Source organism: Apteryx mantelli, chromosome 5 (genome assembly GCF_036417845.1).
Source record: "Apteryx mantelli isolate bAptMan1 chromosome 5, bAptMan1.hap1, whole genome shotgun sequence".
NCBI classification, from domain to species: domain Eukaryota; kingdom Metazoa; phylum Chordata; class Aves; order Apterygiformes; family Apterygidae; genus Apteryx; species Apteryx mantelli.
In genome coordinates this window covers 87357568-87371345 of record NC_089982.1, presented here as the reverse complement: position 1 = coordinate 87371345, position 13778 = coordinate 87357568, and the positions used below count along the sequence as shown (strand labels likewise).

The 13778-nt window shown below is 67.9% G+C and overlaps 2 protein-coding genes across 3 annotated transcripts; one reads left to right on the top strand and one right to left on the bottom strand.

Moving 5' to 3' along the window:
- Window positions 1-7270: 7270 nt before the first annotated feature.
- LOC106487511 (C-type lectin domain family 4 member F-like) lies at window positions 7271-9851 on the top strand. Of its 2 annotated transcripts, XM_067297239.1 has the most exons (6): window positions 7271-7814; window positions 7896-8003; window positions 8159-8248; window positions 8765-8916; window positions 9313-9425; window positions 9624-9851. In XM_067297239.1, exons 1-6 carry the CDS (start codon window positions 7583-7585, stop codon window positions 9784-9786), a joined length of 858 nt encoding a protein of 285 aa, XP_067153340.1. In that variant the 5' UTR covers window positions 7271-7582; the 3' UTR covers window positions 9787-9851. The 2 variants fall into 2 exon arrangements, with proteins under 2 accessions (XP_067153340.1, XP_067153341.1); XM_067297240.1 differs by lacking the exon at window positions 7896-8003.
- A 1441-nt stretch (window positions 9852-11292) lies between these two features.
- Window positions 11293-13244, bottom strand: LOC136992237 (C-type lectin domain family 4 member F-like). Its single transcript, XM_067297266.1, has 7 exons — window positions 13184-13244; window positions 12995-13102; window positions 12736-12825; window positions 12543-12599; window positions 12068-12219; window positions 11841-11953; window positions 11293-11669 (listed from the first exon to the last, which is right to left on the bottom strand). The coding sequence occupies exons 1-7, from the start codon at window positions 13242-13244 to the stop codon at window positions 11507-11509; spliced, it is 744 nt and encodes a 247-aa protein (XP_067153367.1). The 3' UTR covers window positions 11293-11506.
- Window positions 13245-13778: the final 534 nt, after the last annotated feature.

Below are 13778 nucleotides of genomic sequence, written 5' to 3'. Positions count from 1 at the left end.
GCCGCTGACCACGGGGCAAACGTTTCCTCGTTTCCCTGGCGCCAGTCCAGTCCCGGGGTGCAATCCGCGGGGACCCACAGGGTGCAATCCATGGGGATCTGTGGGGTGCAATCCATGGAGATCCACAGGGCGCGATCCACGGGGCGGCGCAGCAGGAGCGTGCCGGGGCCGTGCCCCCCTTCGCGGCACACCGAGAGCACAGGGACAAGGTGCTGCAGAGCCTGGCATCCTGGAGGGACCCCAGCCCGGGGCTCGTTTCGCAAAGGGCTTCTCGCGGGGGCGAACGGGGCTGCCAGGGCCACGCGCAGAGCGATCGCCCATCGGCGCCTGGTTAACTCAGTCCGAGCGTCTCCGGTGGCTCAGCCGTGGCCGTGGCCGCACGCCCGGCTCCGAGCGGCGGCTCCGGCAGGTGCTGCCAGCACGTCCCACGGGGCCGCCGCCTGCCTTTGGCCGTGGGTAGCGGCGGTGAGACAAGCGCCCGGAGCCATCTGAGATTAGATTAGATCTCACCAGATTAGATTAGATTGCATCAGAGCTAGAAACGCATCCGAGAGAGGAAAGGAGGGAGGGAGGGTGGGAGGGAGGAGCGGGTGGGGGGGGTGATCGTGGCAAGAGCGAGGTTTCGTCCGTGCAGAGGAGCCCAGGGCTGACGGCACCTAAGAGCTTCGCTGGCGCCCTGCGCGTGCCCTGGGCATGGGCACCGCCACGGCGGCTGCAGTAACCGGCCCGGGGAGCGGGTAGCAGCAGGGCCTTGGATCGCTCGGGTCTTTTCCTGCTCCCCCGCCAGCAGGCGAACACTTGTCCAAACGGGAACACGCTGGAGAAAGGTGCTTTCGGAAAAGCCCTGGGGAGCTGCCTGCTCCTTGCAGCAAATCCTCCCTGTCCTGCTGCAGACGGGACGTTTGCACCGGCTCCCGCAGCGCCTCGGGCAGGGCGCACGCGAGCGGTGTCTGCACGCACGGCTCGCACCGCCCGCGCCCCTGCGCGACGAGACGAGGCGAGGAGGCAGCCGAGAGCACCGGCACCGCATCGCCGCGCAGGCAGAGCCCCGAAGCCCTGGTCAAGGCTGCCTGTGCCTGGCGCTAACGCAGCCGTGCAGGGGGGGGCACGAACAGGCAGGACCCCACCTGCGGTGCCAAACACCCCCCCCGGGTCGTCCCTGCCGAAATGCAAACCCGACAGGACCCCCCCCTCCCCGAGCGCATAACCCTGCAGAAGGGGGGGCTGCAGCCCTGATAAACACCGGGGGGGGGGGGGTCGGTCCTTGCAGCTGCAGCGCGGGGGGGAGGCGGGCGCACGCCGGCACGGGGGGCGGCGCAGCTCAGCCCCTCGCCGCGGGGACGCGGCCGCGCAGCTGTGCCCGCACCGCAGCTGGCCCTGCCTGGCCTCACGCGCCGGGCGGCCCCGGGCTCGTGCCACCCTCCGCCGCCGCGTGATTGCTGCGCGCGGCGACCCCGTCCCTCGCGGCTGCCATGCCCGGGGCTGGCGCCCGGCCTGGCGGAGCAGCCTGGGATCGCCTGGGCCCCCCGCTCTGCGCGTGGCCGTCCCAGCAGTGCTGGTGCCGGAGGTCTAATCCCGACCAGTCTTATGTTAAGGGCTTCATTTTGGCTGCTCACGGAGGCTCACGGGGTGCAGAGGGCTCGCTCATCCGCAGCGGCACCAAGAGGAGCTGCCTGGGAAATCCTGCCCGGCACGCCAATGGAATGGGCTGCCTTCCCCTCCTTCCCTGCCGGCTTCTTTAATCTTCCTCCGGGCGCTTTCCCGGCTGGAGACCCCGGTGCAGGCCATGCAGCCCCAGCGGCTGGTGCTGATGCGCTCCACCGCCGGCGTTTGTGCAGGGCCCGTCCCGGCTCCGGGGCGGATGCGGAGCTGAGCCCGGCTGCACCAGAAGCGAGCCGAGCCCAGGGCTGGCTCAGGCGGCGGCAGCGGCGGCAGATGCTGCCTGGGGACGTCTCTAACCCCGTTTGCCTGCCGCCGTCCTGCCCGAGGCAGCAAGCTCCCGTCCTCATTTACTCCCTGCTCCGCAAAGCAGCACTTTCTCTTCTCTCTCTGCCGCCCTTCTCCCGCCAGCCCTGCACGGCGCGAGCTTCACACGCATGTACAAGACTTTCTTCTTCCATTTCGGGTGTCTTTCGTGCTCTGCAAACGTTCCCTGTTTGCAACCATCCCCTTGCGGTTCCCGGCATCCCTGCTCCTCCGGGCACGCTCTCCCCCCGGGACGCTGACCTTTTCCCGCGGTGCCTCCCGAACGGCCGCTTTGAGCCGCGCTGGGGCTGCGCCGCTTGGCTCTGCCGCAGCCCTGCCTGGCGCCTGGGCACCCCGGGGCGCAGGGAGCCTGCGAGGCGCCGGCCGCCTTTTGATTTTTGCACGGCTCCTGCTAGGGCTTAAGGCTTCAAGGCTTTAAGACGCTTAGGTAACCTCGGAAAGGTCAAACCCATCCTTCCCCCTCCACCCTGCCTCCCAAGAAGGCCTCCAGCCCCTGCTTTGGGAAACGCCGCAGGCTGCCGGCTCAGCCCGTCCCGTCCCCTCGGGCTTGTTCTGCATCCCGGGGCTAAGCCAGATGATTTATTCATCACAAGCGGCAGATCCGTTTCATCCAGGCCCTGCGGACGAGCTCGGCTGGTAGCACCCCGCCGGCACAGCGGGCAGCGGGAGAAGGAGAGAGCAGTGACTCCACTAACGCCTTCCCGCAGGCCACCAAGCCCCGGAGCCGGCCGTGCCATTGGGATGCCGCGGTCTCCCCTCCCGGGAACCGGGTCCTTCCGCCCACGGAGCCAGGGCCGGAGGGAGAGGGAGCACCCGCTGCAGGACGCACGGCGCCCGGGTGCAGCCAGCTTTTCGCATGAGTGAAAGCAGCTGCCGTGGAGCGGATGTGCTCCGGGCTATCGGATAAATCCCAGATGGGAGCTCCGCTTGCCGAAGGACGAGCCGGGCTCTGTAATGCAATAAGGAGCCTGCAGAGCCCAGGAGCCGGTCGGTGACTCAGGCCCTGCTGCTCGCTCAGGTCCGCGCCTCCGCTTTTCCCAGAGCGGCTGAGTCCACGGGAAGGGCAGCCGGCAGGAGCAGGGCCTGGATGCCGGAGCAGGGGAGGGCTCCCTGCAAAGGGGGGACGCTGCTGCTCCCATCGAGGGGCGAGACGGGGACCGAGCCAGCGAAGCGGAGCGGGGCAGAGCCGCCCCAGCGCCGGCAATGGGGGCACGAGCCCCGAGGGGGCCGTTCCGGCCGGGGCTGCCGGCGCTTGCAGCCCTGCCGGCCCCGCGGCCGCCTGGGGCGTTCCGGAGCACCGGCCAAGCACCGCGGTGGGAACACTCGGCACGCCCCGCCAGCCCAGTGGGAAAGGGGCCAAAAGCACGGCACGGAAGCACCGGGAGCAGGGAAGCGCGCAGGGCTTTGCGGCCGCTCGCTCGCTCGCCAGCACGGGCAGTTCCCGCGTGTTTGAGGCTATTTCCAGACTCAGCGTCAAGCACAACAATGCTTTGGGCTGGAAGGAGGATGACAAAAGGAAAAGGACAGAGATCCCGAAATAGCTCGGCTGGGTGCTTCCAGAACAGGCTCGACACGCCAGGGCTCCCGCGGAGGTACGGGCGCCACGAGGCTCGGCAGCGGGGCGGATTGGCGCTCCGGATGGCGCGGAGCGGCTCCCGCGTCCTGCTGCGCCGTCTCTGCGTGTCCCGGCCTTGGCCCTTCCCTTTGGAAAGCCAGCCGGACATGCATGCTCCCAGCTGGACACGTGTGTTCATGGATGGACACACATGTTCTCAGTTGGACACGTGTGCCCCTGGCCAGACACGCAGGTTTCCAGCCAGACACGCATGCTCCCAACCCGACATGCATGCTCCCAGCTGGACACACAAACTCCCAGCCAGACACGTGTTCCCAGCTGGACACATGTGCTCCCAGCTGGACACGCTTGGGATATGACCTTGCGCGAGCACAGCAGCCGGCGGGAATCGAGCCGCACAACCCTGCACCCCAAGAGGATCCTGTCCTGGGGATTCATCTTCCCTTGCTCCAAGTGACTTCTCCACCAGGCTGAGAATATTGCCAATAAATAAAGAGTAATAATCATAATAATCACTATAATAACCATAGCTCTTGCTCTTGTTCGGAATACGACACTGCAATCACTATTTCAAGTTTGCCTTCGCTTTTCGTAGATAATAAAGAAGAGGAATATGAGCAATATGTGGGACAAATCGGGGCTGGATGAATTGTCTCCACTGCTGTTAAAAAGAAATACAGAGTAATTTCTCCTGTTGGCTTTTTCTGAGGCTCCTGTGCACATTTTTAGGTCTGAGGATGAAAAACAAAACAGGATTGGATCTGAGATACATTTTGGAACAAAAATGAAACTGAACTCAATCCTAGTCAAGAGGTTTTTCTTTCCAGTTTCTAGTGCTGGGGTAAAACAAACAGTTTTGAGCAAAACGAGATTTTGCTATAAAATAAACTCATGGTGAGTGTCTGCTTTTTTTCCCCACTAGAGAAACCCCCCAAATCCATGCTCAGAATTGCTGCCCCCCCCCCCACCCAGGAAGGATGCAACGAAACCTCCCCGCGCACGGCGCCAACAGCAGCGCCCGTGCCTCAGTTTCCCCGGCAGTTCCACCTGGCCTCGGATCCGGCGGGCATCACCCGTGCCCCCTCCGCAGGGGGGGTCCGACCGGCATGGCCAGAGACTTGGAGCGGGGAAGGGGAGCCCTGGGCAGATGCGTCTGAAGTTTTCAAATTGTCTAAAAGAGAGGGAAAAAAGGAAAAAAAGGAAACTCAGTGAAACCAGCCGTCTTCGGCAGGGGCTCGGGGGGGGGACGGGACGGGACAGGCTGAACTAGCGGTGAGCTGGCCACATGCATTTTCTGCATTGCTGCTTTATTGCCGGGGGGAGCTGGTGGCGGGGGGGGGACGGGATCCTGGACCGCTCCGGGGGGGCACGGGCCATTTGTGCACTGGAGAAATTGCAAAAGAGCCACTTGCAAGGAGCAACCCACGTCACCGCTCCGTTCCCGGAGAAACTCCTGCTCACGCGGGTCTGTGCTCAGCCCTGGGGGCAGGATGTTGCCCCCGGCCCGCTTGCTGCAGGTGTCTGGGCTGGGGCGCAGCCGGCGGCGCCGGGAGGAGGCGATGGGCACGCGGGACACGTCGCTCGGCTCCAGGTGTGGGCAGCTTGGGAGCAGTGCGAGGAGGCAGAAGCGAGCAGAGTCAGCTGGAGCAGCGCCAGGACCGAGCGCCTGAGCAAGTCTCGGGATTCTGCTCTCTGGAAACAGCTCCGCTTTGGTGCCAAGGGATCTGTGCACGGAGCGGCCGGGCGGCTCCTGCTCCGGCTCCGCTCGTTTTCTTGGAGCATTAAGTTAAATGTAAGAAGCGTGTGCAAACGCTCCTAGGAGGGAGCAGCTGCCTGGGCTCCGCTCAGCACCAGGGATGGAGGCGGAGGGGGCAGATCCCTGCGAGAGCACGGGCTCTTCTCCTTTTGTCTCTCCTTTTTCGACGCAGTCGAGGAGCTCTGCCCTGCTCCATGAGCGGCAGGGCTCCCTGGGGCGCACTGGAGCGGGTTTAATGGTTCCCAGCACCAGGAACCCGTCCCGCGCTGCCGCTTCTCCAGCAGCCCTTCCTCGCCACCGGCACGCGAATCCCCTCCTTTCCACTCGGCCAGGCCTGCCACGCTCCAGGCTGCTGTCACCCTGGCCGAGGTCACCGTGCAACGCCTTGGGTCATGCAGGAATATCTTGGAATATCTCCTGGGGGCAGTGGCAAGGACGTGTCACTGGACTGGCCTTGCAGACCAAGCCCCCGCAGGCCTGTGGCGCTGCACGGGTGGGACAGGGTGCAGACGGGACGAGGGCTGAGCAGAGCCCGGGAAGGGCAGGATTTGGCACAAGGGAGCCTGTTCCCGTGGGCTGCCGTGCCCAGGCCTTGTGCATCCAATAAACCCGACGAGAAGAGACGTTCAGGGTTTGCACGGCCCCCGGCAAGCGAGGGGAAAAGCCGTTGCAGGGTGGGGGCTGACGGCTGCGCCCACCTTCGCCCGAGGATACCAAAACTCTGGACCGTCATTGACAGCCCTTCCCGAAGGAGGGGCTGTGGGAAGGTCCTGCCCTGCCCGTGCTGCTCCAAAGCCCTCCTGGTGCCAGCGCTGCTTCCCCGCAGTGGGACTGGCACCCGGCCCTGGGGAACAGGGTCCCCGTGGGTGAAGGGACAGGGCAGAGTCCGTGTGAGGGCAGGAGCCAGCCAACAGCATGTCCCGACACATGTGCGGGAATGGGCTGCGGGCTGACACGGGGCGGCAGCGGCCGGGCAGCTCCCAGCGGGGGCTGGGACTTGCTCACACCAGGGACAGGGACCCTGCTCACACCGGGGACCAGGGATCCTGCTCGCACCAGGGACCAGGGATTCTGCTCACACCAGGGACAGGGATCCTGCTTGCATGGGGGACCAGGGATGCTGCTCGCACTGGGGATCAGGGATCCTGCTCACACCAGGGACAGGGACCCTGCTCACACCGGGGACAGGAATCCTGCTCACATCAGGGACAGGGATTCTGCTCACACCAGGGACCAGGGATCCTGCTCACACCAGGGACAGGGATTCTGCTCACACCAGGGACCAGGGATCCTGCTCACACCAGGGACAGGGATTCTGCTCACATCGGGGACCAGGGATCCTGCTCGCACCAGGGACCAGGGATCCTGCTCACATCGGGGACCAGGGATCCTGCTCACACCAGGGACAGGGATTCTGCTCACACCGGGGACAGAGATCCTGCTCACATGATGTTGGGGCTCCTGCTCACCCTGGGACAAGGGTGCAGTTTGCATCCAGCCCCAGGGGCTCTGCTCTAGCAGAGCCCTGACGGCTTCTCAAGGGACCTGTGCTGTGACACCAGCCAGGCAAAACAGGGCTGGAGACACCGCCTGGCCATTCCCCTCCTCGTGCTACCAACAGGGAGCTGGGCTGGAGCGAGAACGACACCCTGAATTAGGAAACACAGGCAACAGCAGCAGCTTGGCTTCGGGTTTATGGATGATGAAGACAAGAGGCTGACAAAAGATCCCCCAGAGAAACTGCTGGCTCCTGAAGGGTATAAAAGGCCCGTTTCAAACTCATTTTTCCCTTGGCAGTCAAGTGGCAGCAGAGCCGCCGCGAGGACTAGAGAGCCACCGCCTTGCCCGTTGTGTCACCCCAGCAGCAGGATGTGCAGAGCTCGTGGCGCTTGTGGGGCTGTGGGAGCATGTGCAAGCGGAAAGGCTTGTGTGCGCAATAAATTTTTCCTGCCCAAGGCTTCACGCTGAGTTTTGCTGCAATCATTTCCTGCGCCCTATGGTTGTGTCCCAGAGCTGCGGCATGGGGCCCCCTGCCACGCTGCCCCTGCAGCACCAGGGCCTGCGGTTTGGCCCCTGCACATCCTGTGTGGCACAACCGACCATGAGGGAAAAGATCCTGAGGAACCGAGGAGCCATCCTTGCCCAGAGGGGAGCCCCGTGGGGTGGCCGGGCTGGGCTGGTGGGGCGGCGGGACAGGATGCAGCTGGAGCCAGGCACGGGGGGGTTGCTCCTGAAATGGCACCTCTGGGGCTGGGGGAATTTGGATGAGTGCAAGAGCCATCGTCACTGGGGGAATGAGCTGGCATCCCGGAGCTGACAAAAGCCCAGCGGCCAAGTTCCCTTTCTCGGACTTTTCAAGCGCTCTCCACCGCCGCAGGCGAAGGCTCCTAGGAGAAGGCAGCTGGTGGGACTCAGCTCTGCGCACAGGGATGGCGGCGCAGGGGGCTGATCTTTACGAGAGCCTGAAGATTAAATACCCCCGCGGTTCCTCTCAAGGTGAGCGCTGCTCACGGCGGGGCCCGGGGCGGCTCTGCCCGGGGCGGCCCCGCTCAGGGCGCGTCGCGCTTCTCTCCGCAGCGCCGGCTCCCGGCTCGGTGCCGCCGTGGCGCCGGGCGCTGGGCCCCGCGCTGGCCCTGGGCACCGTCCTGGCTCTGGGCGTCTCGCTGGCGGCCGTCGGCGCCCTCTGTAAGTGCGACGGGTCCGGGCGCGGCGGCGGCGGGGGCGGGGGCGGCGGCAGCGGGGCGGCGGCAGCGGGGGCGGCGGCGGCAGCGGGGCGGCGGGCAGGAGCCCCGGGCCGAGCCCGCGGCGCCGCTCCGAGCCGCCGCCTCTGCCGCCCCCAGACGTGCGGGCCGAGCGGGAGCTGCGGGCGGCGCGAGCCGCGGCCGCCGGAGCCTCCGCGCTGCCCGGCTGCGCCCTCAACGCCTCGCACGGTGAGTCGCCATCGCCATGGCCATCGCGACCGGCATCGCGACGGGGGCCGGCATCGCGACGGGGGCCGCTCGAGGGCGCGTCCCGCGCGGCGCCGCGGCCGCTGCGCGCCCTGAGCCCGGCCCGCTCTGCGCCCAGGGCCGCGGACCGGCTGCGCCGCGCCGGGCGGAGCGGCGAGCTGCAGCGAGCGGCTGGGTAAGGGCGAGCGGCCGGGCGCAGCCGCCGCCGGGCCCGCAGCGCCCCGCGGTGCCGGTGCCCAGCGGCGGCCCCCGGTGTCCCGCGCCCGGCGCCCGGGTCGGGCCGGGTCGGGTCGGGAGGGGAGGAGACGGGCCGGGAGCGGCGGGGCCGGGCCGGGCCGGGCCGGGAGGGGACAGGAGCGGCGGGGGGAGACGGGAGAGGAGGGGACGGTGCGGGGCACCCTGCACCCACCGGCGGCGGCGGCAGCGGCGAGGCCCCCAGGCCCTTGTCTGCCGCGCTGCGGGACCTGCCCGTGCCCCCCACCGCACCTCTCTTCCCAGGGCAATGGCTGCAGTGGCTTTCCATCGGCTGGAAGTACCATGACGGGAAGATCTACTATTTTTCCAGTGATCGCAAGCCCTGGCAGGAAGCAGAGGATTTCTGCGTGTCAAAGCAATCCCACCTGACCTCCGTCACCAGTGCGGAGGAGCAGGTGGGAGCCTGGGGCAGAGGCCCTGATGCCGCCTCCAGGCCTGGCCCCCTTGGGGCTGAGGATGGGCTCTCGGGGATGTGACCCCCCCCTCCAAGCCCCCACTGGCGCCTGCAGCTATTCAGCCCCCCCAGCCGGAGTCCAAGGCGCAGGGCCAGGCTGGTTCCCCTCGCCGTGGGGCTCTCCGCAGCGCCGTGTCCCCCCATCGCGCAGAGCCCCGCTCACCCGCAGGCTGCATCCTGGCCCCTGCTTGGGGCCACCCCACCGCCCCGGGGTCCCCGTGGGTGCCCTGCCTGGCCCCGCTGCCCAGCGCCACCCTCCACCACCGCAAACCCGCCTGGCCCAGCTGCTCCTGCAAATCCTGCCCGCAGCACTCCCGCTGTCCCTCGTGTCTTCTAGGAATACCTCACCAGGGAGGGAGGGAAAAGGTCTTACTGGATCGGCCTCACCAAAGTGGAGAAAGAAGGCACCTGGCGCTGGGTGGACGGCACCAAGTACAGCGAAAACGCGAGGTGAGCGGGGGCCGGGGGGGAGTGCGGGGCTGGGCGAGATGTGGGGGCTGCGGGACAGCGCCCGGCTCTGTCCTGGCACCATGACGGGGCAGTTGCGGCGCTCCACAGTGGCGTCTCCCGTCCCTCAGCCGGGCTGGGGGTGACGCTGGAGGCCTGGGCAGCCTCCTCTGAGTGGTGACCAGTCTCCTGCCCCGGCAGTTTCTGGGCGCCAGGGCAGCCGGACAACACGGACTACGGGCCAAGCGGCAGAGAAGAGTGCGCTCAGATACACCCCGTGGGAAACGGCCTCTGGAATGACCATAACTGCAACGTCTCCTTCTTGTGGATCTGCAAGAGGCACTTGGACACGGCTGGGCTGTGACGGGGAGGGTCCCACCTGGGAATACCATGCCGAGCATGCCAAGGCAAATACATACCCTGAGCATCCCCACCGCGGTGGCTGCGTGTGCTTTGTCAGCGCGCTTGGTGCAGCCACTAAGCCCAGAAACACTCGTCGCTCGCGGTGCGTTGCCATTTTTTAGCGGGTTGCAACCTCCGTGCAGCTTTGCTGCAGCGTCTTGTTTTACAAAGACACCCGTGCTGTTCGTGTCGGGTTTTGTCAGAGATATTGGAGAGGGATAAAGTAGGACCAGAGGGGTAGGAAGAGGAGGTGGCGGAAAGCCGCGGCTTGCCTCTGCGGGGCGGCACTGATGAGGGAAATCTTATGCAAAGATGCGTAAATGATCTAATGCAAAAGCGCCTTTGGGAGACAGGAGCTGGCCGGGTAACGCCAGCGCTGCGCAGCGGGAGCCACGGCGGCAGCGGTGCTGCGCGCTCCAACGCGGGTACCGGCTCGGGGTGCGAGAGCCCCGCTCTCCCCCCCCCCCCGCCACCTCAGCTTAATCCTTTGGGGGCTGTCGCTGTGCCTCTGCGGCGCGGGGGGGAGGGGGGGGGGTCAGACCCGAAAGGGCTTCGCTGCGGGGCGTGCGGGGCTGCGGCTCGCTGTGCCGGGGGAGCTCTGCCGCCCTCCCCGGGGGGTGTTCGGACACCTGGTCCCGGTCCCCGTCGAGCCCGCTGCTCGGCCCCCCCCCCCCCCCGCCCCTTGCTGCAGCGGCTCCGCTCCGGGCTGCCCGCTGCCCGCTGTCCTCAGCGGCGACCACGGACCTTCCCGTGGGACGCCCCGCCGGGGGGGTCCTGCCCTGCCGCCCGTGGGGGAAGGAGGACGGCGCTGTGCGAGGCGGCTCCACGAGGCACGACCGGCCTCCGGGCTCCCGGAGGCGTGGGGGGGTGCTGGGACCCCCGCCGAGATCCCGCTGCGCCCGTGTCCTTCGGGAGCAGCTCAGCACCCTCGGGCGGGGGGAATCGTGGTCTGGGGCGAGATTACGCGCAAAAGCAGACATAGGACTATCGAGACCCCCCCCCCCCCCGGGTCCCCAGCGCAGAGCGTACTCGGTGTTGAGCCCCGGCAGGCGCAGCGGCCAAGTCTGCATCCCTGCCCGTGTGCTCTCGGCTTTTAATTACAAAGCCCCGGTAAACTGTGTTCCACAGCGTAACTGTGTGCTGACACCTTCTGCTTTGCCTCTGCAGAACTTGCTCTCAGCGAAGGGCCGCTGTTTCCTAAGGAACACAGCTCCGGTAAGGCGCGCCGGCAGGAATGCCGCTTCCACGCCTGCTGCCTCGCTGGGCAGCGGCAGCAGGAGGGGGAGCAGCAGGCTGGGGGCAGGGGGGGTGGATCCGCACTTGGGAGACACGTCTGGCTGCTGGGCCGGGGGGGGGGGGCAGGGCCGGGGGGGTCTCGCTCCGTGCAGGGAGGACGGAGCCGGGCTCCGCTCGAACGGGAGGGGCGCAGGGAGAGGGCGAGAGGCAGCGAGGACGAGGGGCAACGGGGGAGGTTTAAACAGAGCCAAGCAAAAAAACCCTTTATGCTGAGGGTGCTCAAACACTGCAGATCCCCGGGGGCCTCACCCAGCACCCACGGGCTGAGCCGCCGGGCCGGGGCCGGGGCCGGGGCCGCGCTGCAGCGCTCGCCCCCGCCGCGGCCGGGCCGGGCTGGGCTCGGGGGGACCGGGCCGGGACCGGGGCCGGAGCCGGGAGCCGCCCCGTCACAGCCCGGACATATCCAGGTCCTTCTCGCAGATCCAGTGCAGAGGCGCGGTGCACCTCCTGTCGTTCCACAGGTTGGAGTCCTCCGGCTGCAGGTGGACGCAGTCCTCCTCCGGCGCTGTCCCGTCATCCCAGTTGTCCGGCTGCCCTGGCGCCCAGAAACTGCCGGGGCAGGAGACTGGTCACCGCTCGGAGGAGGCTGCCCGGGCCTCCAGCGTCGCGTCGCCGCCAGCCCGGCCGAGGAACGGGAGACGCCGCCGCGGAGCGCCGCGACCGCCCCGTCGTGGCTCCGGGCCGGGGCAGAGCCGGGCGCTGCCCCGCAGCTCCGCTCACCTCGCGTTTTCGCTGTACTCGGTGCCGTCCACCCAGCCCCAGGTGCCTTCGGTGCCCAGATCCGTGAGGCCGATCCAGTGCCCTTGATTCCCCGCCTCCCTGGCGAGGTATTCCTAGAAGACACGAGGGACAGCGGGAGCGCTGCGGGCAGAGGGATTGGCAGGCGGAGCAGGGCAGGCTTTCAAGGCAGGAACGGGGGATAACGGTGCAAGTCCCCGCGCCCCCACCTGCTCCTCCGGGCTGGTGATGGAGGTCAGGTGGGATTGCTCCAACACACAGAAATCCTCTGCTTCCTGCCAGGGCTTGCGATCACTGGAAAAATAGTAGATCTTCCCGTCGTGGTACTTCCAGTCTTTGAAAATCTGATGCAGCCATTGCCCTGGGAAGAGAGGTGCGGTGGGGGGCACGGGCAGGTCCCGCAGCGCGGCAGACAAGGGCCTGGGGGCCTCGCCGCTGCCGCCGCCGCCGGTGGGTGCAGGGTGCCCCGCACCGTCCCCTCCTCTCCCGTCTCCCCCCGCCGCTCCTGTCCCCTCCCGGCCCGGCCCGGCCCGGCCCCGCCGCTCCCGGCCCGTCTCCTCCCCTCCCGGCCCGACCCGGCCCGACCCGGGCGCCGGGCGCGGGACACCGGGGGCCGCCGCTGGGCACCGGCACCGCGGGGCGCTGCGGGCCCGGCGGCGGCTGCGCCCGGCCGCTCGCCCTTACCCAGCCGCTCGCTGCAGCTCGCCGCTCCGCCCGGCGCGGCGCAGCCGGTCCGCGGCCCTGGGCGCAGAGCGGGCCGGGCTCAGGGCGCGCAGCGGCCGCGGCGCCGCGCGGGACGCGCCCTCGAGCGGCCCCCGTCGCGATGCCGGCCCCCGTCGCGATGCCGGTCGCGATGGCCATGGCGATGGCGACTCACCGTGCGAGGCGTTGAGGGCGCAGCCGGGCAGCGCGGAGGCTCCGGCGGCCGCGGCTCGCGCCGCCCGCAGCTCCCGCTCGGCCCGCACGTCTGGGGGCGGCAGAGGCGGCGGCTCGGAGCGGCGCCGCGGGCTCGGCCCGGGGCTCCTGCCCGCCGCCCCGCTGCCGCCCCGCTGCCGCTGCCGCCCACGCTGCCGCCGCCGCCCACGCTGCCGCCGCCGCCCCGCTGCCGCCGCCGCGCCCGGTCCCGTCGCACTTACAGAGGGCGCCGACGGCCACCAGCGAGACGCCCAGAGCCAGGACGGTGCCCAGGGCCAGCGCGGGGCCCAGCGCCCGGCGCCACGGCGGCACCGAGCCGGGAGCCGGCGCTGCGGAGAGAAGCGCGACGCGCCCTGAGCGGGGCCGCCCCGGGCAGAGCCGCCCCGGGCCCCGCCGTGAGCAGCGCTCACCTTCTTCCAGAAAAAAACGTTGCTTCATTTCCGTATTCTCGTAAAGTTCTTCCCCCTCCATCGGGTCTGGATGCTGAGCTGAGCCCCACCAGCTGCTTCCTCCTAGGAGCCTTTGCACGCCGCGGGCAAACATGATTTAGTGCTCCAAGGAAAGGAAGCTGCTCTGAAGTGACTTTTGAGCGTTCACCGGATGCCTGCCCATCCTACCACTTTTGATATCACACCCCCTCGCAGACGTGGGGCTGCCTTATCCCAAGCCGAGCCCACCGAGGTCGCTGCGGCCGGATGCGACCGTTGCCTGCTGCCGCCCTGCTGGTCTCCCGCGCCCTTGGGCGTACAGCTGCGCTCGGCTGGCATCACGCGAGCGACCTGCCTGCTGCAGCTGCGATGCCCAGGGAGCCACCCACTCCGTCGGGCACCCCAGGGCGGACGGGCCCGAAACGCTGACGGCTTTGCAGTTACCGTTGCATCTGGCTGCTGAATCCATACAAAAGTATCCAGAAAGAGGAACACGCATCAAGCAGGCGCTGAAAGCAGAAACGCTAAACGGGAAGCTATAGTAATGACCACGAAAACAAGGGTGTGAGGAGTCATC